The 25,507-nt window shown below is 44.8% G+C and overlaps 2 protein-coding genes across 2 annotated transcripts; both read left to right on the top strand.

The window, feature by feature from the left end:
• Positions 1-5,589: 5,589 nt before the first annotated feature.
• On the top strand, positions 5,590-9,339 carry LOC121302500 (myb-related transcription factor, partner of profilin-like). The gene is made up of 3 exons (XM_041232513.1): positions 5,590-5,618; positions 6,548-7,237; positions 7,645-9,339. Exons 2-3 carry the CDS (start codon positions 6,574-6,576, stop codon positions 8,445-8,447), a joined length of 1,467 nt encoding a protein of 488 aa, XP_041088447.1. The 5' UTR covers positions 5,590-5,618; positions 6,548-6,573; the 3' UTR covers positions 8,448-9,339.
• Positions 9,340-10,904: 1,565 nt separating this feature from the next.
• Positions 10,905-24,195, top strand: LOC121302499 (protein PAT1 homolog 1-like). Its single transcript, XM_041232512.1, has 18 exons — positions 10,905-10,992; positions 12,580-12,694; positions 13,329-13,633; positions 14,413-14,505; positions 14,760-14,957; positions 15,133-15,234; positions 15,488-15,577; positions 15,935-16,179; positions 16,613-16,784; positions 16,951-17,068; positions 18,040-18,140; positions 18,569-18,628; positions 19,118-19,272; positions 19,592-19,751; positions 20,027-20,218; positions 20,817-20,908; positions 21,565-21,714; positions 22,382-24,195. The coding sequence occupies exons 1-18, from the start codon at positions 10,978-10,980 to the stop codon at positions 22,401-22,403; spliced, it is 2,385 nt and encodes a 794-aa protein (XP_041088446.1). The 5' UTR covers positions 10,905-10,977; the 3' UTR covers positions 22,404-24,195.
• Positions 24,196-25,507: the final 1,312 nt, after the last annotated feature.

Genomic DNA, 25,507 nt, shown 5'->3' on the forward strand with positions numbered 1-25,507 from the left:
TTTTTTTTTTTCCCTCTGTTGTAACCGAAGCTTCGTTTAACTAAATCAAATCGATTTTAAATTGCATATTTCATTTTAAAAATATATCATATCTGTTTTGTTTGTTTTTTTAAATAGAAAGTTGATATCCGGTGTTCTGTATGCGGTAAAGTAATGTTGTGGCAGCCGATTCGTTTCTTGTTTATCGTTTCAGTAAATTATTATTATTATTATTATTATTATTATTATTATTATTATTATTATTATTATTATTATCACCGTGTAACACTTTTTTTTTTTTTTTTTTTTTTTTTTTGTTCCTGGGTAGTAAGTGTTATTTCCTAATTGCTTTTGCCTCAAAAGTATAGAAAATGGCTATTATTCCCCACAGACTTTGCTTTTGTGACCAGGACAGTGATATTTCAAAATATCACTATTTCCAATGAGAAAACGGGCAAATGTGTGTCTTTTCGTTCACATAAAGTCAACATATGAATCCAAATTAACATGGATTTATATTAAAGTAATACAAAGATGATTACAAAAGATTTAGAAGTGAGTAGTTTTTCGAGATTTACGATTATACTGTAAATAGTGATATTTTGAAATATCACTGTCCTGGTCACAAAAGCAAAGTTTGTGGGGAATAATAGCGATTTTCTATACTTTTGAGGCATAAGCAATTAGGAAATAACACTTACTACCCAGGAACAAAAATTGTGTTACATTATTATTTATTATTATATTATTATTATTATTATTATTGTTTGTCTAATGTCTAATGCACAGTTTCCTCAGGATTTTGCCGCGAGTTTGGGTTTTGTTTAGGAATTGCGATTTGTTTTTTTTGATTTTTTTTATTAAAGACATTTGATAATTATGAAGAGAGCGAGAACCAAAAAAGCGTTTTAGGGGATTTTAAGGACGATCGCTCGACAAAGAGAAGCCCTGCCATTTGTGAAACGTACGCTTTAAAATGTATATTTGTCACAGAGATAGATCGATCGATAGACAGACAGAGACATAGAGATAGATAGATAGACAGACAGACAGACAGACAGAGCGATATATAGATAGACAGACAGACAGACAGATAGAGAGATAGATAGAGACAGATAGATAGAGACAGAAACAGATAGAGATAGATAGACAGACAGACAGATAGAGAGATAGATAGATAGAGACAGAAACAGAGATAGAGATAGACAGATAGATAGACAGACAGACAGACAGACAGATAGAGAGATAGATAGAGAGACATAGACAGATAGATAGATAGAGACAGAAACAGAGATAGAGATAGATAGATAGACAGACAGACAGATAGAGAAATAGATAGAGAGATAGATAGAAACAGAAACAGAGATAGAGATAGATATAGACAGATAGATAGATAGATAGATAGATAGACAGAGATAGATAGACAGATAGACAGAGAGAGAGATAGACAGACAGACAGACAGAGACAGAGAGAGAGATAGACAGACAGACAGGGAGATATAGAGAGATAGATAGATATAGAGAGAGGAGAGAGAGATAGATAGACAGAGACAGACAGAGAGAGAGAGATAGACAGACAGATAGACAGACAGACAGAGACAGAGAGAGAGAGATAGATAGACAGGGAGATATAGAGAGATAGATATAGAGAGAGGAGAGAGAGAGAGAGAAAAGAGAAAGAGAGTTAAATCGATTGATTAAACAAAAAGTAATACAGGTCAATTAAATTAGTAATAGAGCCATTCCAGTTATTTACTGTCGGTCTCTTTTATAGTTTGCCGCACAGAAGCGGGTGAAAACACTCAATAAACGAGTCCAACTGCACCCATCCTAGATTAGCTGAGAAATCATAAATCCGTCAAATAAAACTTACCAACACAAACATCTCTTTTTCAAAAACAAACAAAAATAAAGTCTGTATGATTCACATTGTTGTTTTTTTTTTTTTTTTAAACAGATAGATTATTCATTTTTAAATACAAACAGTTTTGGTTTTGCTTTCGTTTTGACCGCATCGTGTTTACATTAACATATTTAAAAAAAAAAAAAAAAAAACAGAAAAAATCCCCTTTTTGATCGTAGCTACGCCTTTTATTTGAATCAGCCTGGAGGAGGAAACCCCCACCCCCCGGTGCTTATAAAAACAAACAAACAAACAAACAGTTCAATTTCTCTGTGATAACAAAATGTTACCTGAAGAGCCCCACGTCACGACCCCCCAGTGCCCCCCCCCCCCCACAGCACGAAGTGCCCGTCTTATAGTTTGACAAAATATCAACGACATTTGCTGTAAATATAGATATCTACCTGTGTATCACCCAGACACACAAACACAGAATACAATAGCCGTCAGAAAACCTTTGGTGGAGAATAGCGACCCCTCGCGTCTGAATATAGCACTGCATCACTGTACCCTGGTAATATTTTCCACGCCATTCCTCGAGTTCTTCATAGTGGCTCTCTCTTTGACTTTAGAGGTTTTTATTTATTTATTTATTTATTTATTTATTTATTTATTTATTACTATGTTTATTAGAGTTGATGTGTTTATAGTTTTGGACTGTGTTTATTAGAGTTGATGTGTTTATAGTTTTGGACTGTGTTTATTAGAGTTGATGTGTTTATAGTTTTGGACTGTGTTTATTCGTGTTGATGTGTTTATAGTTTTGGACTGTGTTTATTCGTGTTGATGTGTTTATAGTTTTGGACTGTGTTTATTCGTGTTGATGTGTTTATAGTTTTGGACTGTGTTTATTCGTGTTGATGTGTTTATAGTTTTGGACTGTGTTTATTCGTGTTGATGTGTTTATAGTTTTGGACTGTGTTTATTCGTGTTGATGTGTTTATAGTTTTGGACTGTGTTTATTCGTGTTGATGTGTTTATAGTTTTGGACTGTGTTTATTCGTGTTGATGTGTTTATAGTTTTGGACTGTGTTTATTAGAGTTGATGTGTTTATAGTTTTGGACTGTGTTTATTCGTGTTGATGTGTTTATAGTTTTGGACTGTGTTTATAGTTTTGGACTGTGTTTATTCGTGTTGATGTGTTTATAGTTTTGGACTGTGTTTATTCGTGTTGATGTGTTTATAGTTTTGGACTGTGTTTATTCGTGTTGATGTGTTTATAGTTTTGGACTGTGTTTATTCGTGTTGATGTGTTTATAGTTTTGGACTGTGTTTAGGGTGTTTAAGGTTACGTGTTTAGGGTTATGGGTTGTGTTTATTGATACTGAAGCACTTAAAATAGATCTCTTTTTCTTGTCCTCCTCAGCTTCGTGAAGGCTGCACCGCAGCCCTGTGTCTGCCGAAAACAGAGAAAAACGTTGAGCCAGTTTACTGCGACTACCTTAGTGGCGTCTGTCACACGTTCCTGAAGGCAGAGAGGCCAGGCGACAGCGACGGTGACGACCGCGACCAGGTGACTGTGAAGGTCGTTATTGGTAACAACGGGAAGGTGATGGAGATGCGGGTGAAAGGCTCGGACACGGTGCTCCGTGTCAAGGAGCTGATGCAGCTGACGAAAAGCATCTCCCTGGGTCCAGATATTTCGCTGGCTTGCGCAGGGAAACCGGTGCCGGACACAATGAAGATGCGCGACCTTGGTGGCCGAGGCTCGGTCCAGTTGGTGACCTTCTACCGTTGCCATGGCGGCTAACCGAGAGATGTCACAGCTCTTGCACCGCGGTCTAAATGACCAATTAGAAATGTACCTTTTTTCCTTTATGAAATATTAAAAGCACTTTACTTATTTTTTCTCTCTCTCTCTCTCTCATATATATATATATATATATATATATATATATATATATATATATATATATATATATATATATATATATATATATACCTGTTTTTATGTTTACATTTGTACTTTGCTTGGCTGGATTTAAAGTTGTGTAACTTTAGACACACACAACAAAATAATGATAATAAAGAAAGCATTTCAAATTGTGTGTTCTTATTTATTTATTTGTTTGTTTGTTTGTTTATTTTATGAAACATCAGCCTTTAGCCGGTGTATAAAACTTTGATCTCGGTTCGAGAGCTGCTAAACAGCGCCATCGCGTGGTCGCGGTGCACTACTGTAACAGTCCACCGGAGGGCGCTGGCCCTTACCGACGCTGTATACCAGACAACACACACACACACACACACACGCATACACACACACACACACACACACACACACACACACACACACACACACACACACACACACACACACACACACACACACACACACACACACACACACACACACACACACACACACACACACACACACACACACACACACACACACACACACACACACACACACACATACACACACACACACACACACACACATACACATACACACACACACACACACACACACACGCATACACACACACACACACACACACACATATATATATATATAAACGCAAGCGGCTATCCAAGTCGAGGTGGGGAGAAAGCAGTGAGGCTGGAGTGATGGCACATCGGGATATGAATATTTAATCGCCACAAGCGCCTATCAGATCGCGTGAAAGTTATAACGCGATTCCCTTTTCACTGCACTTGCTTCCTAACACGGCAGCTAATTATTTATAGGCACATCTATTTACTTCCCTTGACATCTGGCATTTTGAAAACGTTTTCTTCCACGTAATTCGGCGTAATGCCAACCGTTTTATTATTTGACGTTTGCAGCGCCACCCTGTGGGAGAAAATAAAATAAAATCAATGGCTTTAAATACAAGTGTTTTGGGCGCCATCTGGTGGCGTGATGAAGCAATTGCATCGCCAGATATTGAACCGAGATTAGCGATCTAAAGGGTGCTCGACCGACTCTTAATTTCTTCAGACAGCAGGCTCAGTTGGCAGTCCGGTTAGTTTATATGTTATTTTAAATGCAGGTGGATGGGACGGTGTTTTATCTGTATAAAACTATTGTACACTTTGAAATTTTCGATCCTAGATTTAGCTAGTAAACAATTGTTAATTTAACGATCTGCTTTGGGTTTATATATATATATCGTATATATATATATATATATATATATATATATATATATATATATATATATATTAATAGATATATATTATATATATATATATATATTATTAAATGACAACATAATAATATTATAATTTTAAACGTAAACGATAAAATGGTTACCACGAACACGCACAAAAGTTTCAATATCACTTGTCTTAGTATGAACAAGTAGCACCCATAACAAACATCTAATCATAAGCGTACGATTATATTATAGTATGTGGAACCGTGATTTAATTTAGCTCAAATAGAAATAGCGGCGTAAGATGTCCGTTAAACGTAACGAGCGACTGATGGGAAAAATTTGGCGGCAGGAGACGTCGGAAAGTTTTAGAATTTACACCTTGTGCCACAAAGAGAAATAAAAAAGACACCACTGACAGGGAGAAATTCTTTTTGAGGTCGTGCCGTCTTTCTGCAGCCGCTGTCACGAAGGGGCCCCAGCACCTTAGGTCTGTCGTGCGACCTGGTTAGCGCGGCGTCCGGATTCGTGCGGTCGGGTAGGTTAGTTTCTGGATCCACCCGCCCAAAAACAAAAGGTTCTATAGTTGCGACATAATTGTCACGACGAAAGGGAGCTGCACGCGAGTTGAGTGAGTAAACAACAATAATAATAACAATAATAATAATAATAATAGTTTAGTTATTGTTTCGTTGTTTTTTTCTCTCGCGCTCTCTCTCTGTATGTATTGTTTGTTTGTATCCTCGTTGCGCAAAATAAAAACAAACAGTTTCATATTAGCGAATATGAAGCAGAATGAAACACAATTCGTGTTAAAATAAATAACAACCAGATTATATGCTGTTTGCACTGGACTGTAGCTCTCTCTCCTCTCCTCTGTCTCTCTTTCCTCTCCCTTCTTTCTCTCCTCTTTCTCTCCTCTCTCTCTCCCTCTCCTCTCTCTCCTCTCTCTCTCTCTCTCCTCTCTGTCTCTCTTTCGCTCCTTTCTCTCTCCTCTCCTCTCTCTCCTCTTTCTCTCCTCTCTCCTCTCCCCTCGCTTTCTTCTCTCCTCTCCTCTCTGTCTCTTCCTCTCCTCTTCCTCTCCTTTCTCTCTCCTCTCCTCTCTCCTGTCTCCTCTCTCCTCTGTCTCTCTTTCCTCTCCCTTCCTTCTCTCTCCTCTCCCCTTGCTCTCTTCTCTCTATCTTCCTCTCCTCTCTCCCTCTCTCTCCTGTCCTCTCCTCTCTCTGTCTCTCTTTCCTCTCCCTCCTTTCTCCTCTCCTCCTTCTCTCCTCTCCTCTCTCCCCTTGCTCTCTTCTCTCCTCTCTCTGTCTCTTCCTCTCCTCTCTTCCTCTCCTCTCTCTCCTCTCCTTTCTCTCTCCTCTCCTGTCCTCTCCTCTCTCTGTCTCTCTTTCCTCTCCCTCCCTTCTCTCTCCTCTCCTCTTTCTCTCCTCTCTCCTCTTCTCTCTCTCTCCCTCGCCTCTCCTCCCTCCTCTGTCTCTCGCTGTCTAAAATCTGCAAACATTTCAGGTGAGATAACAGAGAGATACATATAATTTTTTTAGTGTTTCTGATTGGCTGCAGGCTGTGACACAGGACCGTGTTTGAGAATGAATCCGGGACACATCAAAGATGAGGACAGCCTTGAGCAAGACTGGTTCCTGTCCCAAACGGAGGACGGGGAGGATCCTGAACTGGAATCTGAAACGCACCCCTCGAACGAGAGCGTGCCGGAAATAATCTGCATCAAAGAAGAGGAGGAGTCGGATTCAGAAACCGTCTCTGAACCCCGGGCAGCCTTCCCGGACCGGACCGCGGACAGAACCCTTCCGTGCTCCCTGCAGGAAAGCCCAGCTCCCTATGCCCCTCAGCGCCCCAAAACTCTCACCCCCCGGGAACGCAAGCGCAAATTCACCCGACGCGAGCTGAGTGTGATCGTCCAGGGGGTGCTGGCGAAGACGGAGGCGCTGTTCGGAAAAAACAAAGAGGCGCTGGCCGTCAGGAAGAGGGTGTGGCAGGACATGGCCAACCAGGTGAACGCTCTGGGCGGGCCGTGCAAGAGGAGCTGGCACGACGTTCAGAAAAGGTTCTACATGTACCGCATGGGCGTGAAGCAGAAGGCGCTGGCACTCAGGTCGGCTCAGAGGGGAGGGGCCGGGGCCAAGCCCCCCCCCGGCCAGGATCTGACCCCAATGACCCTGGAGGAGGTGCGGATCCTGGCCACGTGGAGCGCCAGTGCGCTGGAGAAGGGGCGGGATGGCAACAGCAGGGAGCGTGAGTTCTGTTTTTTTTTGTTTTTTTTTTTATTTAGGGTGCCCAAGTGGCCATGCCTTTTCCAGGAGAGACCCTCGGGGAACCCTGCGCTCCCCTGACTGTGTGACTCCGTCCCCCCCCGTCCCCCCTGCACACCACGCGGCCGTGACTTTACCAGGGGAGACCCTCAGGGACCCCTGCGCTCCCCTGTCTGTGTGACTCCCCCCCTGCACACCATGCGGCCGTGCCTTTACCAGGGGAGACCCTCGGGGAACCCTGCACTCCTTTGACTGTGTGACATTAATCAGTTGATTCTGTACTTATTTTTAATTAATAACTTGTTTCAATCTGTTATGTCTTTATGTAGTTTGGGATTTCTTTATCTATAGAAAATGGTGACCCTGTTTTGTTTGTTTTCTGTCTCACAGAACCAGTCCCCCAGGCTGCCTCCTCCTCCTCCTCCTTCCCCTGCCTGCCTGCTCCGCCTCTCCGTCGCCCGGACCCGGACGCAGATGAACAGAGGTTCCCTAGCAACACCAGAACCCCCCCTGGCCTGGCCCCGCCCCCTCTGGCATCTTCATCGACCCCGCAACCCAGACCCTGCCCGCGGGGAGCCGGGATCCCCCAGAGGAACCCTCTCCACCACCCCAGGGAGCCACCAGCCCCTGCGGCTCCTTCCGCGCGCTGCGGCAGACTCTACAGCCACAGCACAGCCACGATGAGCTCTCCCTCCCTCCCTTCCCAGACCCCCAGACCCTCCCCTCACCCCCCGTCCAGCCTGCGCCCCTTGATGGCGGGCCGGCCCCCGCCTGCTGGCCCTCTCGGACCCTCGGGCCCCCAGCCCCCCTCCCTGGACGCCCTCGCCCAGGTCCAGACCTCTCTCTCCCAGCTGCTGCAGGGCCAGGCGGAGCAGGCTCGCGGAGTGGCGCTAATGCAGCAGCGGATGGAGGGCCACATGGCTTCCATGTCAAACTCCTTGGCCGTTCTGGCCGCTGTCCTGCCCGACGTGGTGCGGGCCCTCGAGGGACTGGGGTCCGGCATGGGGAAGCTGGCCGGGAGACTGCCTCCCGCTTCCGCTCCCCACCCTCCTCCTCCTCCTCCTCCTCCTGCTGCTGCTGCTGCTGCTGCTGCTGCGCCCCCACAAGTGGTGTCTTCATCCGGGCAGGCGGGAGGTCCCAGGCTGGGTTATTCAGCAGCTGAAGACTCAGAGTTTCGCTCTCTCCAGCAGTAGTTGAGGTAGTGTATCGAGCATCAAAAGAAACTCAACACTAATACAACACAATTACTTTTCAAAATAAAATATGATATAAAAGTGATGGACATTGACAAAATGTTTTTGGTTTTAATCCCGCGATCGTTCATCCTGGCCCATGACAGGTTTGAGTGACTGACTGAAGCTCTTAATCACCTAATTAGTGAGACAGTTGATTGGACGCTGGATACGGAGCGATTTCAGCCATTGAATTGCAAGCTTCAATAAAAAAAAAAACACAGAAAAAAAAATCGCCTTCGTGCGATCGGCATGTTGGGGGCTGGACTGTGCCTCGCTGTCTTGGGCGCTCGCGGCCAGCGATTTCAAACCCGGCAAGACGGTGTAACCAGACTCGCTCTGTCAATGACAGGCCACCAAAACCGGGACACCGAGAGTCACGACACCTGCCCGGGATCGATGGTTCATTCTGCAGCATCTTCATGATGTCGGTTATTAATCTGCACGATAAAAAGTCACGGCGCCGGCTCTGAAACAGAGTTTGTCATTTTTAGATCACAGCTAGTGAATTTTATCCAAAAATAAGAGATCAGTTTCTTTTGATGCTAAGTATGAGAACCTGGCCCACAGTCTGCGCAAGCTGGTGCTGAGCGCAGAGACAGATTACAGGGACTGGAGGACCCGGCCATCATGAGAGCCGGGCTGCAGCAGCACAAGAGGGCGCCCCTGCAGGTGAGGAGGAGTCATTGCGCCTGCAAAATATATATCCAGATAAAGCTGAAGCGCTAACGGATAACGAGACAGCACATCTGCACAGCCCTGAAACACGAGGCTTAAAAAAACACCGGACTGAACCTCGTCTTCTTTAATATCAGCATCGCGATGGGGTCCTCGGATTAGAAAAAAATAAGACGCGCCTCTTCAGTGAGGTCACAGAAACCCTAGATGGAATTATTTTCCTGTAACTCACACTCCTCTTTGTCGCTCTCTCCCTCTCTTTCTTTCTCTAGTAGCAAAATAACCCTGAAGTGTTGTTCTCTGTTTTAACATACACTGATATATTTTCACTGCTCTTAGTTTGACGGGGTTTGGTTAGTTTAGCTTTAAAAGATTATGAATTTTTTTTTTTTTATCTCCTTGGGCTTATTCTGCAGCTCTCTTTCTGCATGTGTATACGGTGTGATATTGTAAAAATCACAGGTGATGAAAAGTGTTCATTTAATCAAAATAAAGCTTGGCTTGTCGTTCATTCTCTGTGGGTTTTATTTGCTTTGACATTATGGGCAAGCTTTCAGCACACGTGCAGTTTTTTCTATGAGGTTTATTTTGTTTCAATCCATCAATCAATCTTTATTTTTATATAGCGCCTTTCATAGTGGAGCACCATCACAAAGCGCTTTGCAAGATAGTGAGGAACAATGCAGATACATTCAATACAGTGAGATACAGGACAGAGCACATTCAATACAAACAATGCAAATGCATTCAATACAGTGAGATACAGGGCAGAGCACATTCAATACAGTGAGATACAGGGCAGAGCACATTCAATACAAACAATGCAAATGCATTCAATACAGTGAGATACAGGGCAGAGCACATTCAATACAGTGAGATACAGGGCAGAGCGCATTCAATACAGTGAGATACAGGGCAGAGCACATTCAATACAGTGAGATACAGGGCAGAGCACATTCAATACAGTGAGATACAGGGCAGAGCACATTCAATACAAACAATGCAAATGCATTCAATACAGTGAGATACAGGGCAGAGCACATTCAATACAGTGAGATACAGGGCAGAGCACATTCAATACAGTGAGATACAGGGCAGAGCACATTCAATACAAACAATGCAAATGCATTCAATACAGTGAGATACAGGGCAGAGCACATTCAATACAGTGAGATACAGGGCAGAGCACATTCAATACAGTGAGATACAGGGCAGAGCACATTCAATACAGTGAGATACAGGGCAGAGCACATTCAATACAAACAATGCAAATGCATTCAATACAGTGAGATACAGGGCAGAGCACATTCAATACAGTGAGATACAGGGCAGAGCACATTCAATACAAGGCTAGGCTGTGAATTCTATACATTGTGGATACGTGTGTCAGAGTGAAAAAACTGAAATAGCAATTCAGACAGCAGCTAATAACAGATCTCAGGCTTGAAGAGCACGGAGAGCCAGAGAGAACAGGCGGGTCTGGAGAGTTGATCTGAAGCGAAGCAACAGTGGGAGGTCCAGCGGGTCGGAGCCACGAAGGTAGAAGAACTTGTGCCATGTATTTACTGTACAGCCTTTGAAATGAACGCAAACATAATTAAAGCTGGTAACAAACAACAAAAAATAAGAAGAATTACAGGCAATTGTAATTGTGAGAGATATATACTGTGTCTGTGCTTCTGCGTGCGCGGCCCCGTTGCTCCGCGCTTCCCCCCGTCTCTGGTCTTTGTGTGGTGCGTGCGCGGCCCCGCGGCGTGTTACGTTTCCTGTCCTGTGTTTGAGAAATCGCAGGACCGGGTTTGCATGAAGTCCGATGTTTCGATTTCAGGTATGTGGTTACAAAAAACAAACTAATAGCCCTAATTATAATTGACTACGCTCCGGCTTGTGTTGAAAAGGTGCTTTAGGTGTACGCCGGCCGTGGAAATATAATTTTTGGGCTTGTTTAAGACTCGTTTGTGGGTGCTTTTCCCAACCGCGGCCTGCCAAGCCTCGGGCTCGCGTTAATGAGCTGCCCGCCTCGGTGTAATAATCGTGGGGTGGGGGGAGGAGACGGGAACCTCATTTTGAGTGTTTCGAAGTCAAAATCCGTTTTAATAAACGCTAAATAAAATTTAGGTTTTTCACCAAAAATAACCCCCAAACAAAACAAAAAAAACGCGTTTATAGTTCATACTGTCGCCAGGAGATTGGGGGTAGAGACTAATCTGAAGGGTTTCATAAATATTGCATTTCAATAATGCCGTGGTATGATGCTTAATTGAAATACATACAGCGTGTTGCTGTAACAGTCACAGTGATAATCCGTTTACTGCACCAGCTTGACTTTTCCACTGAAATGCTGGGCTTTTGAGTGAAAGCTAAGAGCCTCGTTTTTGCCAGATTCTGTGTGTTGCGCTGTGAGGCGAGCTAGGTTGTGTTTTAATAAGGCAGGTTTGTAAAATGTAGGACTGGGTGCAGCAGCAGCAGGGCTAGTGTGAGTTTCTAACCCTGCTCAAACTCCTGCCTCCTGATCATTGCAATATTAATAATAATAGACTTCATTGAGGGGAGCTCTGAACCCCAGGACTGGGTGCAGCAGCAGCAGGGCTAGTGTGAGTTTCTAACCCTGCTCAAACTCCTGGCTCCTGATCATTGCAATATTAATAATAATATTACTAGACTTCATTGAGGGGAGCTCTGAACCCCAGGACTGGGTGCAGCAGCAGCAGGGCTAGTGTGAGTTTCTAACCCTGCTCAAACTCCTGCCTCCTGATCATTGCAATATTAATAATAATAGACTTCATTGAGGGGAGCTCTGAACCCCAGGACTGGGTGCAGCAGCAGGGCTAGTGTGAGTTTCTAACCCTGCTCAAACTCCTGGCTCCTGATCATTGCAATATTAATAATAATAATACTAGACTTCATTGAGGGGAGCTCTGAACCCCAGGACTGGGTGCAGCAGCAGCAGGGCTAGTGTGAGTTTCTAACCCTGCTCAAACTCCTGCCTCCTGATCATTGCAATATTAATAATAATAATACTACTTCATTGAGGGGAGCTCTGAACCCCAGGACTGGGTGCAGCAGCAGCAGGGCTAGTGTGAGTTTCTAACCCTGCTCAAACTCCTGGCTCCTGATCATTGCAATATTAATAATAATAATACTAGACTTCATTGAGGGGAGCTCTGAACCCCAGGACTGGGTGCAGCAGCAGCAGTAGGGCTAGTGTGAGTTTCTAACCCTGCTCAAACTCCTGCCTCCTGATCATTGCAATATTAATAATAATAATAATAATAATAATAATAACTAGACTTGAAGTAACTTTCATGTATATATTTTCTTTGTAATACTCCATGGTAAATATTTCATAACATGTACTTTTCCTTATTAAATCTCTCCCCCCCCCCCCCCCCCCCCCCCCCCCCCCCCCATGCAGTCTCTGGAGGAAGACTGCCCCCTAGAGGAAGAAAGGGAGGCGCTGCACGGCTTAGTCGATGAAGACGATGATATCGACCAGTTCAACGATGATACTTTCGGATCGGGTGCCATCGGTTAGTCTTCACACTTGTCTTTGTTTATTTATTCATTGATTCTTTTTCATCTTTTTTTGTGTCCGGTTTATCTAGGGGGTTTAACCCTTTGCAGCCCTATATGGCACCATCATCAAAAAGATGTCAAGCGCAGGTCTCTAGTCGTTTTTTCTCCGGAAAAAGCAGAGAAAACCTTTCAATGGCCGAGTGAGACCCATAGGAGCCGAAAAAAGGGGCGTATCTGATAGCCGCCCCCCTGCACCGCAGAGATAACACGAACATAACAAAGGAGACAGCTGCTTCTGCATCCAACGCTCAGAGAATATCACAGACCTCTGCAGAGCGTTCTGAGATGTTACAGTAATAAAATAATGACTGGGATCGCATTATTGAGGAGTTTGGTGATAAAACGAGTGATCAGGAGAGGATTGATCAGTGTGCACGACTATGAAGAGGTATATATAGAGAGACTGAGTGTCCTTTTGCGATTCAGTGCCTTTTAAACCTGTTTTACTCTGATAAAAAAAAGATTTTAAACTGCGCATGTGAAAATAAATTGGACCAGACGCGCCTGACGAGTGCAGAATAAATAGACTGCAAAGGGTTCATTTATTTATTTATTTTTAAACCAATGTCAATCTCTCCCCCTGTCTAGATGGGGACTGGAGGGAAGAACACGACCGATTGGCCGAGCTGGATGAGAAGGTGGGCGGGACTCCCCCTCTGCAGGCCCCTCCTCCTGCTGCTCCCGCCCCCTCCTCGTTACCTCATCTGTACTCGAGGGGTCTGGGGGAGAGAGGGCCCCTCTCGGAGCTGGACAGTCTTCTGCTGGGAGGGGATGAGAACCTGGCCCACAGCCTGAGCAAGCTGGTGCTGAGCACAGAGACAGACTACGGGGAACTGGAGGACCCGGCCATCATGAGAGCCGGGCTGCAGCAGCACAAAAGGGCGCCCCTGCAGGTGAGGAGGAGTCACTGAGCCTGCAAATTAAAAAAAAAAAAAAAAAAAAGATAATTTATTAATTATAATAATAAATGGATTAAGGTTATATTTGCATCCTGAGCCATTAGGAAAAAAAGGCATTATGCCACAGTGATGGTGTCACAAAGTAATTTGATACGTTCTGAATCAATATACTTGAATTCTGACCCATTCGATTCCTCAAGACCATCACTTTCAATTCAAACACAAAATGTCTCATTTTTCAATCACTCGACAAGCAGCCACAGCACAGAAATGTTCGTTAATGATCAACACAATGAGAATACAGTGATGTCAAGCCGGTGCGTTCGTATCACAGAGAAACCGGAGGGGAACGGGAAATTAAAAACAAGGTCAAGGCGAATCATCCAGGTAAAGCTGACGCGCTGACGGATAACGAGACAGAACGTCTGCACAGCCCTGAAACACGAGGCTTAAAAAAAAAACACCGGGCTGACCCTCTGAACCTCGTCTTCTTTAATATCAGCATCGCGAGGGGCTCCTCGGATTAGAAAAACATAACAGACGCGCCTCTTCAGAGAGTTACAGGAAAACAATCCCATCCCGGGTCTCTGAGACAGTTCAGAAACTCCACCCTCGCTCTCGGCGTTTATGACATCACGGAAACCCTGGGAGGAATTATTTTCCTGTAACTCAGTGAAGTCTGAATACATATATATAAAAAAACAGATTGATTTAGAATGTATCAAATTGCATAAATACACTCTCTCTCTCCCCCCCCCCCCCCCCCCCCTCAGCCCAGACCCCAGTTGAACTCTGGCAGTATCTGGGACGACGCGATGGGACTGGGAGGAATGAGCATTCCCAAACCGTTACTGTCGCAGGTCCAGGTACGAAACTGAGACACACAGAGAGACGTACGAATAGAAGCAACTCTGCAGTGTGTGTGTGTGTGTGTGTGAGAGACCCTGAGCAAGCCACTGAACCTCCTTGTGCTCCGTCCTTCGGACGAGACGCCAAACAAACGAGGTCCTATTGGAAGAGACTCTGCACCCCCACCCCCCCCTTATTCTCTGGAAATCAACTAAATGACAAATTTCATAATAATTAAAAACCTCCTGTTTCCTTTGTGCTCACGACACAGGACAGCCCCCTCATGTCAATCATCAAAGAGGTGGGGCTCCCCAAGAGGCCATCAATGGGACGGGACGAGAGGAGGGACTTGTCTGAGCGAGCCCCGCCCCCGCGCTCCACCTCGCCCGTGATTGGCAGCCCGCCGGTGACGGCTGTACCCATCGGAACGCCTCCCAAGCATCCGACTGGTCACAATCCCAACCAGCAGGTTCATTATGTTTTTTTTTTTGTTTTTTTTTAAATGCAATATAATCTTTTTCAGCTAGAAAAATGAAACCTGTTTTTTTTTTTTTTTTTTTTTTTTTTTAATTTAAAAAAGTGTTAATGGAGATTTGTGTTTTTCTGTTTTGTTTTTTTGTAACACTGTATTGTTTTGCTTGCAGATTCTGTGTCCCACGCCTGTGCATGTCCGAGCCTCTATGCAACAAAGATTTCCGGGAGCTTTCAACGACCGAATGTCTCCTAATCAGCCTCTCAACCTTGCAGTAAGGATTCAGTGATGTTATAATGTATAACCCTTTCTCTTAGGGGGGCGAGGGAGGGAGGGAGCAATTCAGTCTCCGTGCCTCAAGCCTGCCCTGGATTGGAGGGAGCCCCCTTTCTCTTAGGGGGGTGAGGGAGGGAGGGAGCGAGCAATTCAGTCTCTGTGCCTCAAGCCTGCCCTGGACTGGAGGGAGCCCCCTTTCTCTTTGTGGGGTGGCTGGCTGTAGATTTGACTCTCTCCTCTTGTTTCCCCAGAATTCTCCGTTGCGTGGCCATGCCTTCCCTCCGGGCGTCGGCCCTGTCCTCAGTCAGCTACAGCGAGCGCAGATGATTGGAGCGGGCCAGGTAACCATGGGAACCAAGGGAGAGGTGGGGTTTCTGTGCGGGAGAATTGCCTTGTCTCATTTTATTATCCATTCAAGTATTACTTTTCAGTAAGGATGGAGCTGACTCTTATTGCAGAGCGGTTTGATCCAGTCCTACTTTCACTAGGAGTTTAATAATAAGACACATCTGAGCTTGTTACCTAGACACACTGGGGGCTGATCAAGCTGGTAGTAAAACCTGGACTGGGTGACACTGCTGTGCAATAGGAGTCTGATTACCAGCCCTGCAATGTAATAACAGTCTAGTGATATTATTCCTCTCCCTGCATTATAATAATCCGTGTCTCCCGTCTCCTCTTCCTCCTCTCCCGGGCAGCCTGCCCATCTCTCTCCCAGCCACTTCTCTCTCAACCCCGCACTGCTGCAAGGCAGGATGGGAGCGATGATGTCACCAGCGGTGGGCGGCGGAGGGTTCCGACCCTTCTTCAGCCCCTCCCCGGTCCGCCCAGGGCACAACGCCAGGGCCCCCCAGCAGTACGGCGCGACGAGGGGGGACACCACACACCTGCACCCACAGCATCGGCGCCTGCTGACCCAGAGGATGCAGCAGCAATCGGGGAGGTGAGGCGAGGCACGCCCGGCTTAGAAACACAGAAAGGGAAACCACGGGGAGGTCTGGTAAAGCACAGAGTGGTCTGCTAAAGCATAGGGGAGCATTGTAAAGCACAGAGAGGTCTGCTAAAGCTTAGGGAAGCATTGTAAAGCACAGAGAGGTCTGGTAAAGCATAGGGAAGCATTGTAAAGCATAGAGAGGTCTGCAAAAGCATAGGGAAGCATTGTAAAGCACAGAGAGGTCTGGTAAAGCGTAGGGAAGCATTGTAAAGCACAGAGAGGTCTGCTAAAGCATAGGGAAGCATTGTAAAGCATGTTTATAAAAACCAAGCAGTTCAACAAATTGGTAAGGTTATGTATGACACAAGGCCATCAGGAACCGTAATGTTTATCATGAGCGTATCTACTCCCCTAATCCTGCCCCCCCCCCCCCGTGTCCCAGAGGTCAGAACGGAGCCGGTGGGGACAGGCCGCAGCGGCTCGGAGGGTCCCAGGACAGGCGACGGGACCCCTACAGCAATCTGATGACGCCGCGGGAGAAGGAGTGGGTGTCCCGCGTTCAGATGATGCAGCTGCAGAGCACTGACCCCTACCTGGACGACTACTACTACCAGGTACCGCCTTCCCGCGTTTCATTCACGCGCGCACACACAGCGAGTCGGTGTGAGACGGGCGATTTGAACCCCCTGGTGTCAAGACCCCCCCCCCCTTTACTTTAACGGCTGGACCAGCCAGCTTCATGCACCTTTTCGTTTCTTTTATTTTATTTTTTTTTCCCAGAATTATTTTCAGAAGTTAGAGAAGCGACCCTCTCCGACGGACGGCGACGCTCACAAGAGAGAACACACGAAACTCATCACGCCCCAAGTGGCCAAACTGGAGCACGCCTACCGACCAGGTAATCAATAACACTGTGTAATAATTTTTTTATTTTTTTTGTGTTCCTGGGTAGTAAGTGTTATTTCCTAATTGCTTATGCCTGAAAAGTATAGAAAATGGCTATTATTCCCCACAAACTTTGCTTTTGTGACCAGGACAGTATTTACAGTATAATCGTAAATCTCGAAAAACTACTCACTTCTAAATTTTTTGTAGTCATTTTTGTATGACTTTAGTATAAATACATGTTAATTTGGATTCATATGTTGTTTTTTTTCTGACTTTATGTGAACGAAAAGACACACATTTGCCCGTTTTCCCACTGGAAATAGTGATATTTTGAAATATCACTGTCCTGGTCACAAAAGCAAAGTTTGTGGGGAATAATAGCCATTTTCTATACTTTTCAGGCATAAGCAATTAGGAAATAACACTTACTATCCAGAAACCAAAATTGTGTTACACAGTGTAATCGATCGATTTTATTATTATTATTTTTTTTTTTTTTTAAAAGCACGCCAGGGTGTCGTTACTGGGTTTTGGGTTTCAATTCCTTTCTTCAAATCAATTCCCAGTTCGTTTTTTCGATTTTTAGAAACGCAGATGTTTGAGCTTTGCGGGCAGTCGCGCAGTCACAGCGCTGCGGCCAAAAGTTGAGCATCGCCTTCTGTTTTTAGGATGGAGACGCAGTAGAAAATAGCTGAGGCCGACTTCCAGATATTTCGGTTTTCAAGTCTTCAGTCAGTCAAACAAGAACTGGCTATTTTCAAGGAGTCTAACTAACCCTGATCTATTCTCATATTCTCTCTCTCTCCCTCTCTCTTACTCTGTCTCTGTGTCTCTCTCTCTCTGTGTGTCTTGTTGTGTGTGTGTGTCTCGCTTGCTCTGTGTCTCTCCTCGTTTCTCTCGCTCCTCCCTCGCTCTGTCTGTGTCTCTTTCCTCCTCTCTCTCTCTCTCATCTGCTCTGTGTTTCGTTCTCTCGCTCTCCAGTGCAGTTCGCAGGGTCGCTCGGAAAGCTCACGGTCTCCAGCGTCAATAACCCGCGCAAGATGATTGACACCGTGGTCATGACGACGCGTTCCGACGACGAGGTAAGCGCTGTGATGTCTTGGGTCGTCGACTCGATCGGGGCTCTCCCCAGGAGTTCAGGGTTCAACAGCTGAAATTACTCGGATTTTAACCAGAAGCAATCAAGCAGATGAAACACGTCTGGCCTCAGGACAGCATTTCTAGTTTGGTATTTATTTTAAATTAGCTGAAGTCTGTGTATTCTGAGATTCCAGTGGGGAGGGACAGAAATTTTAGTTTGAGACATCTCTAAAATCCTTGATGAATGTTGTCTGCTGTTTTTTTTTTTAAACTCGTTCCCAAATATAAATGTATTTCATTTTTTTAATTAACAAACGGCGAAGACTTTTCTGTTGCTGTGTTTAAAAGCACTGACTCATCGCGTTGATTCTCGGGCGTCGTGAGTATTTATTTTTTTTTAACTTGAATCGATTTTGCTCTTTCTTTTCAGGAGAAGAAAGAGAAACAAGTCTGGAACAAACGCAGACAGATTCTGTACACTGTGGAGAAGGTGGGCTGTGTGTGTGTGTGTGTGTGTGTCTGTGCTTGATCAGCCCCAGTGTGTCTAGGTAACAAGCTCAGGTGTGTCTTATTACTAAACTCCTAGTAAAACCAGGACTGGATCACACCGCTGTGCAGCGGGAGTCTGATTATTAAACTCCTAGTAAAACCAGGACTGGATCACACCGCTGTGCAGCGGGAGTCTGATTATTAAACTCCTAGTGAAAGCAGGACTGGATCACACTGCTGTGCAGCGGGAGTCTGATTATTAAACTCCTAGTGAAAGCAGGACTGGATCACACTGCTGTGCAGCGGGAGTCTGATTATTAAACTCCCAGTGAAAGCAGGACTGGATCACACTGCTGTGCAGCGGGAGTCTGATTATTAAACTCCCAGTGAAAGCAGGACTGGATCACACTGCTGTGCAGCGGGAGTCTGATTCCCATCTCTGTTGTTGTTACTGTGCTAATTCTCTCTCTCCTCTCGCTGTCTCTGTCAGACGTACAGCCTCCTGCTTGATGTTCAAGACTTTGAGAGGAAGTACCTCCAGACTCCAGAGGAGGAGAGGGGGGCGTTGCTGGAGGAGCGCCGCTCCAAACTGGGGGAGATGTTTGAGAATCTGCGAGGGAAGCAGACCGACGCCAACAGCCACAGGCGAGTCTCGGGGAGCAACCGGGCTGTGTGGGGGTTTTTACCAATACAGGTGCTTTGATCCAAAGCGAATTCTAGAGACCAAGGGTTGGGGGGGGGGGGGTGAACTCTGCATCATCAACAACTGCTGCTGCTGCAGAGTCTCTTCCAATAGGACCTCGCTTGTTTGGCGTCTCATCCGAAGGACGGAGCACAAGGAGGTTCAGTGACTTGCTCAGGGTCTCACACACACACACAGCGACTCAGTGGCTCAATGCACAATTTAACGCTGTTTAGATTTTGACTCTGGCTGACATGCTCTCTCTTTGTTTTCTCTTTCCAGATTCTCGGACGATCACTTCCTTCAGATCATGCGCGTCCGGAAAGGGAAGCACCTGGTTTCCAGGATCCTCCCCTTCCTGTGCATGGAGCACGCTGTGGCGGTAGTCATGGCGACGGCCCGGAACCTGCCCTACATCGCAAAGAAAGATGCGCACGACGAGGTGAGAGCGGTGGGAAACAGCATATCGCATTAGTATTCTCGGTAATTCCAGTCCAGTCTAGTGATATTAAACTGCAGTTACAATGCAAGGATGGGAATCAGACTCCTGCTGCACAGCAGTGTGATCCAGTCCTGGTTTCACTAGGAGTTTAATAATAAGACACACCTGAGCTTGTTCCCCCCCAACACTCACACTCACACACACACACACACTCACACTCACATAAGGGCACTCTGTAGCTGATCTGATCTCTGATGCTGTTGTTTCTGTTCCAGGTGCTGCCCTGGCTGATAGAGCCCTTCTCTATAGTCATCCAGCACTTGACCAGCGGTCCGCTGACTGACTTGTTACAAGATCTCACTGGGCTACCGGGGGGGCCCTCCGAGCTGAACAGCTCTACTGGGAACCAGCAGCAAGCCCAGTCGCACACCAGTACAGGGCAACTGGGCAAAGTGCTGCTCAGTAAGGTGAGAGAGAGGGGAACACCTTAGAGACACTGCCAATAATGTTAACAAGGGAACATTATTCAGCAGCTTTCACTGGGCTCTGTGAAGCAGAGAGAGTTCATTCTATATAGAGGGGGTGCAATTCAATATGTTAACAAGGGAACATTATTCAGCAGCTTTCACTGGACTCTATGAAGCTGAGGGAGTTCATTCTATATAGAGGGGGTGCAATTCAATATGTTAACAAGGGAACATTATTCAGCAGCTTTCACTGGGCTCTGTGAAGCAGAGAGAGTTCATTCTATATAGAGGGGGTGCAATTCAATATGTTAACAAGGGAACATTATTCAGCAGCTTTCACTGGACTCTATGAAGCTGAGGGAGTTCATTCTGTATAGAGGGGGTGCAATTCAATATGTTAACAAGGGAACATTATTCAGCAGCTTTCACTGGACTCTGTGAAGCTGAGGGAGTTCATTCTATATAGAGTGGGTGCAATTCGATATGTTAACAAGGGAACATTATTCAGCAGCTTTCACTGGACTCTTATGAAGCTGAGTGAGAACCTCTGATCATCGCTGTATGTTGCTGACTCTCTCTCTCTCTCTATCCCCCTCAGTTTGGCCTCACCCTACTCTATCTGATTCTCAGTCAAGGAGAGAGGCTCCTAAGTGGCGACTCAAACGCGGAGTTCACAGAGAATAACAGATGGTGAGCAGAAGAAAACGCCCCTCGACCCGTTTTCGTTTTCGCGCACTGGAGAGAACTTCCTTTTAAAAAGCACACAATCAAGTTGCTTTTCTTTTTTAAATGTTTCCCCGAGTGTTTTTAGATGCTTCACCCACTCGGCTATTTCCTGTTTTTCTAGACTGTTAAATAAATAATAATTCTGTTCTAACTGTTAAGTAATTTACTTTCTCGGCTGGCATTTCTGCCCTCTTACTCTTCTCTCTGTGCTAGACTTGAAGTCCTGTCTTGGACTTTATCTAGACCGGGGCATATCAAACCCTAGGGGACCCCCCCCCTGTGCGTGTCTGCTGGTTTTCATTCCAACCAAACTCTTAATTACTAAACTAAACCCTTAATTGAACTGATCGATTAATTAGGCCGTTTATTTTTTTTAATTGTTTTCAGCTCTTGCACAGTTCCAGATTTCAAGTTGTCTGTAACATTTTATCAGCAGCCCAAACTCTGCAACTTATTTCGGAGCTGAAAACAGTTTTCAAAAGGTCTAATTTAAATTAATTGATCAGTTCAGTGGATGGAGCTATTTCTTGAATGAAGATTTTTAGAGAGTCGTAGTCGAACGCGTGCCCCTCGCTGTCTCGTTTTTTGTTAAATGCGATTCTCGGTACGTCTCTCTCCAGGACGGACCTGGTGTTCGGAGTGACTCTGGAGCTGCTGAAGACCCCGACGGCCTCTCTGGCTCAGCCAGCCTTCACCCCCCCTGCCCTCCTGTCCTTCTTCTCTCGCTATGTGGACCGACAGAAACTGAACCTGCTTCAGGACAAGCTGCAGTGAGTCTCCGGTCCAGTCCAGTGATATTAATCTGCAGTTACAATGTAATTCCAGTCCAGTCCAGTGATATTAAACTGCAGTTACAATGTAATTCCAGCCCAGTCCAGTGATATTAAACTGCAGTTACAATGTAATTCCAGCCCAGTCCAGTGATATTAAACTGCAGTTACAATGTAATTCCAGCCCAGTCCAGTGATATTAAACTGCAGTTACAATGTAATTCCAGCCCAGTCTAGTGATATTAAACTGCAGTTACAATGTAATTCCAGCCCAGTCTAGTGATATTAAACTGCAGTTACAATGTAATTCCAGTCCAGTCTAGTGATATTAAACTGCAGTTACAATGTAATTCCAGTCCAGTCTAGTGATATTAAACTGCAGTTACAATGTAATTCCAGTCCAGTCCAGTGATATTAAACTGCAGTTACAATGTAATTCCAGCCCAGTCCAGTGATATTAAACTGCAGTTACAATGTAATTCCAGTCCAGTCTAGTGATATTAAACTGCAGTTACAGTGTAATTCCAGTCCAGTCCAGTGATATTAAACTGCAGTTACAATGTAATTCCAGTCCAGTCCAGTGGTTTATGTTGCTGGGAGGGAGGGAGGGATGGGTGGATGGATGGAGGGAGGGGTGTCACTGACAGGCTGGTTTTGTGTTTTTCAGATTGTCTCCCAAGCCAAGGTAGAAGTCGCTACGAGGTGGACTTGGAACAATTCTCGAGACCCGAGTGTGTGTGTGTCTGTCTGTCTGTCTCTCTGCACACAAAACAAGAAACGTTTGCCGCTAAACATCCATGAAATGACATGAATGAAAGCTCCCAAATCTCGGGCAGTAACTAGAAGCAGAAGGAGTGTTGACCAGTGTGTTGAAATGCATTTCATTAGCTCATCTTAACCCCCCCCCCCTCCTGCTTTGTATATAGTTCTGTAAGTCATCATTTATAATAGCCTATAGAGCACGGCTTCTCAAACCCGGTCCTGGGGACCCCCCTGCTGTGGCTGCTGGTTCTCATTCCAACTGACCCCTCATTACTGAACCAGACCCTTCATTGAAATGATCATTTGCTTGATTAGACGTTTTTACTTGTTTTTAGCTCTTGAACAGTTTGCAGCTCAAGTTACTTATTTAGTGTTACAGCTAACTTGAAATATGAGTCTCTTAGTGTTGAGCAAACAGACTTTTTGGGGTGGAGCCCTCTGCAGAAATCGGGGGCTGAAGGCCAGGTTAGGGTCGCTGGTGTTAATTTACCAGCAGCTTTTGGTGGGGGTGGGGGGGGTCGTGACAATTGATCGTGGCCTTTCTTCAGATTCCGCAGAGAGAACAGCGATCCGCACGAACCCTCGGCTCGTTCTTCCCTCGACCCACTCTGGAGGGTGAAGCCAGCCCGGTTTTTAGAATCCGCCACCCCACGCCCCGGTTTGTGTGGAGAGGCTGCGTCTGGACAGTCGCGTCATCTGGTCATGTGACTCCAGACTCTGACAACTGGGGGGGGGGGGGGTAGCGTATTGTGCAGTTTGAGCGAACGGCGCCAGATCTACTCTGTGTGCGGTGCATCGAGCGTTTCTTGTGAACTGTGTGTGAGTGAGTGTGTGTTTGTTTGTGTGTGTCAGTCTGAGTGTGTGTTTGTCTGTGAAAGAGATGGTTGCTGCTAACTTTTCAGTGCACAGAGTTTTTTTTGGTGCTTGATGATGATTATTTTTTTCTCTGAGGTTGGGGTTAGGGGGTTGAGTTTTGTAAAAAAAAAAAAAAAAAAAAATGAATTATGAAATGAAACGTTTAACACGTCGTTTTATTAAAAAAAAAAAAGGCAGCGAGTGTTTTGGAACAGGCTGGCTTGGAAAAAATGAACAAAATAGATTTTGTATTTTTTTATTTTTTAAAAATCAAAATCCGTAGAATCAGGGTTTCCCTTTTTTTTTTTTTTTTTTTTAAAATGAATTCCCAAATTTCCAGTCTCTCGTGATCAATCCCACAACACGTCACCCTCGCTGATCGGAATCGCGGTTCGCAGCATTGGGTGAAAACCAGCAGCAAACGACTTTTTTAAATTGAAGTCTCTGTGTGTCTGCTTGCCTAGTCGTGTCTCCAGTTGTTATGGGGGTCTGTGAAATACATACACATTTCCTCTTGAACAGGATGTCGAAATGGGTTTGGGACTGAGGAAAACAGAATTTAAAAGATGGAATCAGACTGACCAGAATGGAACGGGGCTCGTTTATATATATTTTCGAACCCGGTGTTTCTGATTCTGCTGCAGAGAGGCTCAAAGCCGCTCCAAACCCCGGTAAAGACGGGTTTTATGGACCGGTGCCGAAACGTGGACCTTGAAACGACTGCCAGCGCCGTGAAGAGAATGTAAAATGACAAATTTAAGAAATGCAAGTAGGTTTTTGTTTGAAATTGTGTTTTTTTTTCAAGGCAGTCTGGTCAATCATCCTAATGCATTGTGGGCTTTTTTTTTTTTTGGGGGGGGGGGGGGGGGGGGGGGGGGGGGGGTTTTTGTCCTTCTCTAATCTTTCTGTACACCCTCTAGAAGAGGGATCTCCAACCCTTTGATGTATCATAAACATTAATTCTTAAACTATTTATAAGCTACTCTGTCTAAAAAGATCTGATTTGGGAAATTATCACTTTAATTAAGGGTTGGATTCTGTGATTGGGTGGTTGGTTGGAACAAGAATCCAGCAGGGCACTGCCCCCCGGGGACCAGGAATGAGAACCGCTGGTCCTGGAGGGGCCGGTGTCCTCCTGGCTTCTGTTCCAACTGCCCCCTAAATTAGTTAACTGGACCAATCAAGCACTTATTAGAAGCTTAATTGGTCCAATTAAATAATTCAGTGTACAGTTGGACCAGAAGCCAGGAGAGACACCTGCCCCTCCAGGACCAGGGCGCCCGAGGGGACGCGATCTCTTTAAATATCTATATAATATATTATATATAAGATATTATAATTAGCTATATATATATAGATAATATATAGTTAAAATTAAAATTTGTCGCAACAACAAGAGTCGACCAAGTTAGTAAAATCATCGATGTCGAGTCCTGTTTTCAAAACGTACTGGTTCTAAAAATCCTAAATCTGTAAAATATATTATATACTATCTAATATATATATATATCATCATATATATATTAAATATAGAACATAATTTGGATCTTTTGTTTTAATATCATGTAATAAATAAATAAAACAATATCGCAACAATCTGCCTGTAGGAAGCCGTACTTGTAGTCCAGTAAGTATTTCATGCTAGGTTTCAGAAATGTCACATTTTTATCAGTTTCTGGTGAAGTAGCTGGAACGCTATACAGAGCGCTGGGGGTATATAGGGTGGAATTCAATATGTTAACAAGGGAACATTATTCAGCAGCTTTCACTGGACTCTATGAAGCTGAGGGAGTTCATTCTATATAGAGGGGGTGGAATTCAATATGTTAACAAGGGAACATTATTCAGCAGCTTTCACTGGACTCTATGAAGCTGAGGGAGTTCATTCTATATAGAGGGGGTGCAATTCAATATGTTAACAAGGGAACATTATTCAGCAGCTTTCACTGGACTCTATGAAGCTGAGGGAGCTAGTTCTATAGGGTGATGCAAAACATTTTTATTATCCAGAGCTGTATAGCCTTTATGATGATATAAACCTTTATTAAATTGATCGAAAATGTTTTTAGAAAGAATAAAATAAATAAATATAAGGGGTGGGATCATTTCATTTTTTATTTTTATTTAGTGAACACTGTACACTTTAGAAAATAAAATTAACAAAAGTAATTTTTCT

The sequence above is a fragment of the Polyodon spathula genome, chromosome 29 (genome assembly GCF_017654505.1).
Source record: "Polyodon spathula isolate WHYD16114869_AA chromosome 29, ASM1765450v1, whole genome shotgun sequence".
Classification (NCBI taxonomy): domain Eukaryota; kingdom Metazoa; phylum Chordata; class Actinopteri; order Acipenseriformes; family Polyodontidae; genus Polyodon; species Polyodon spathula.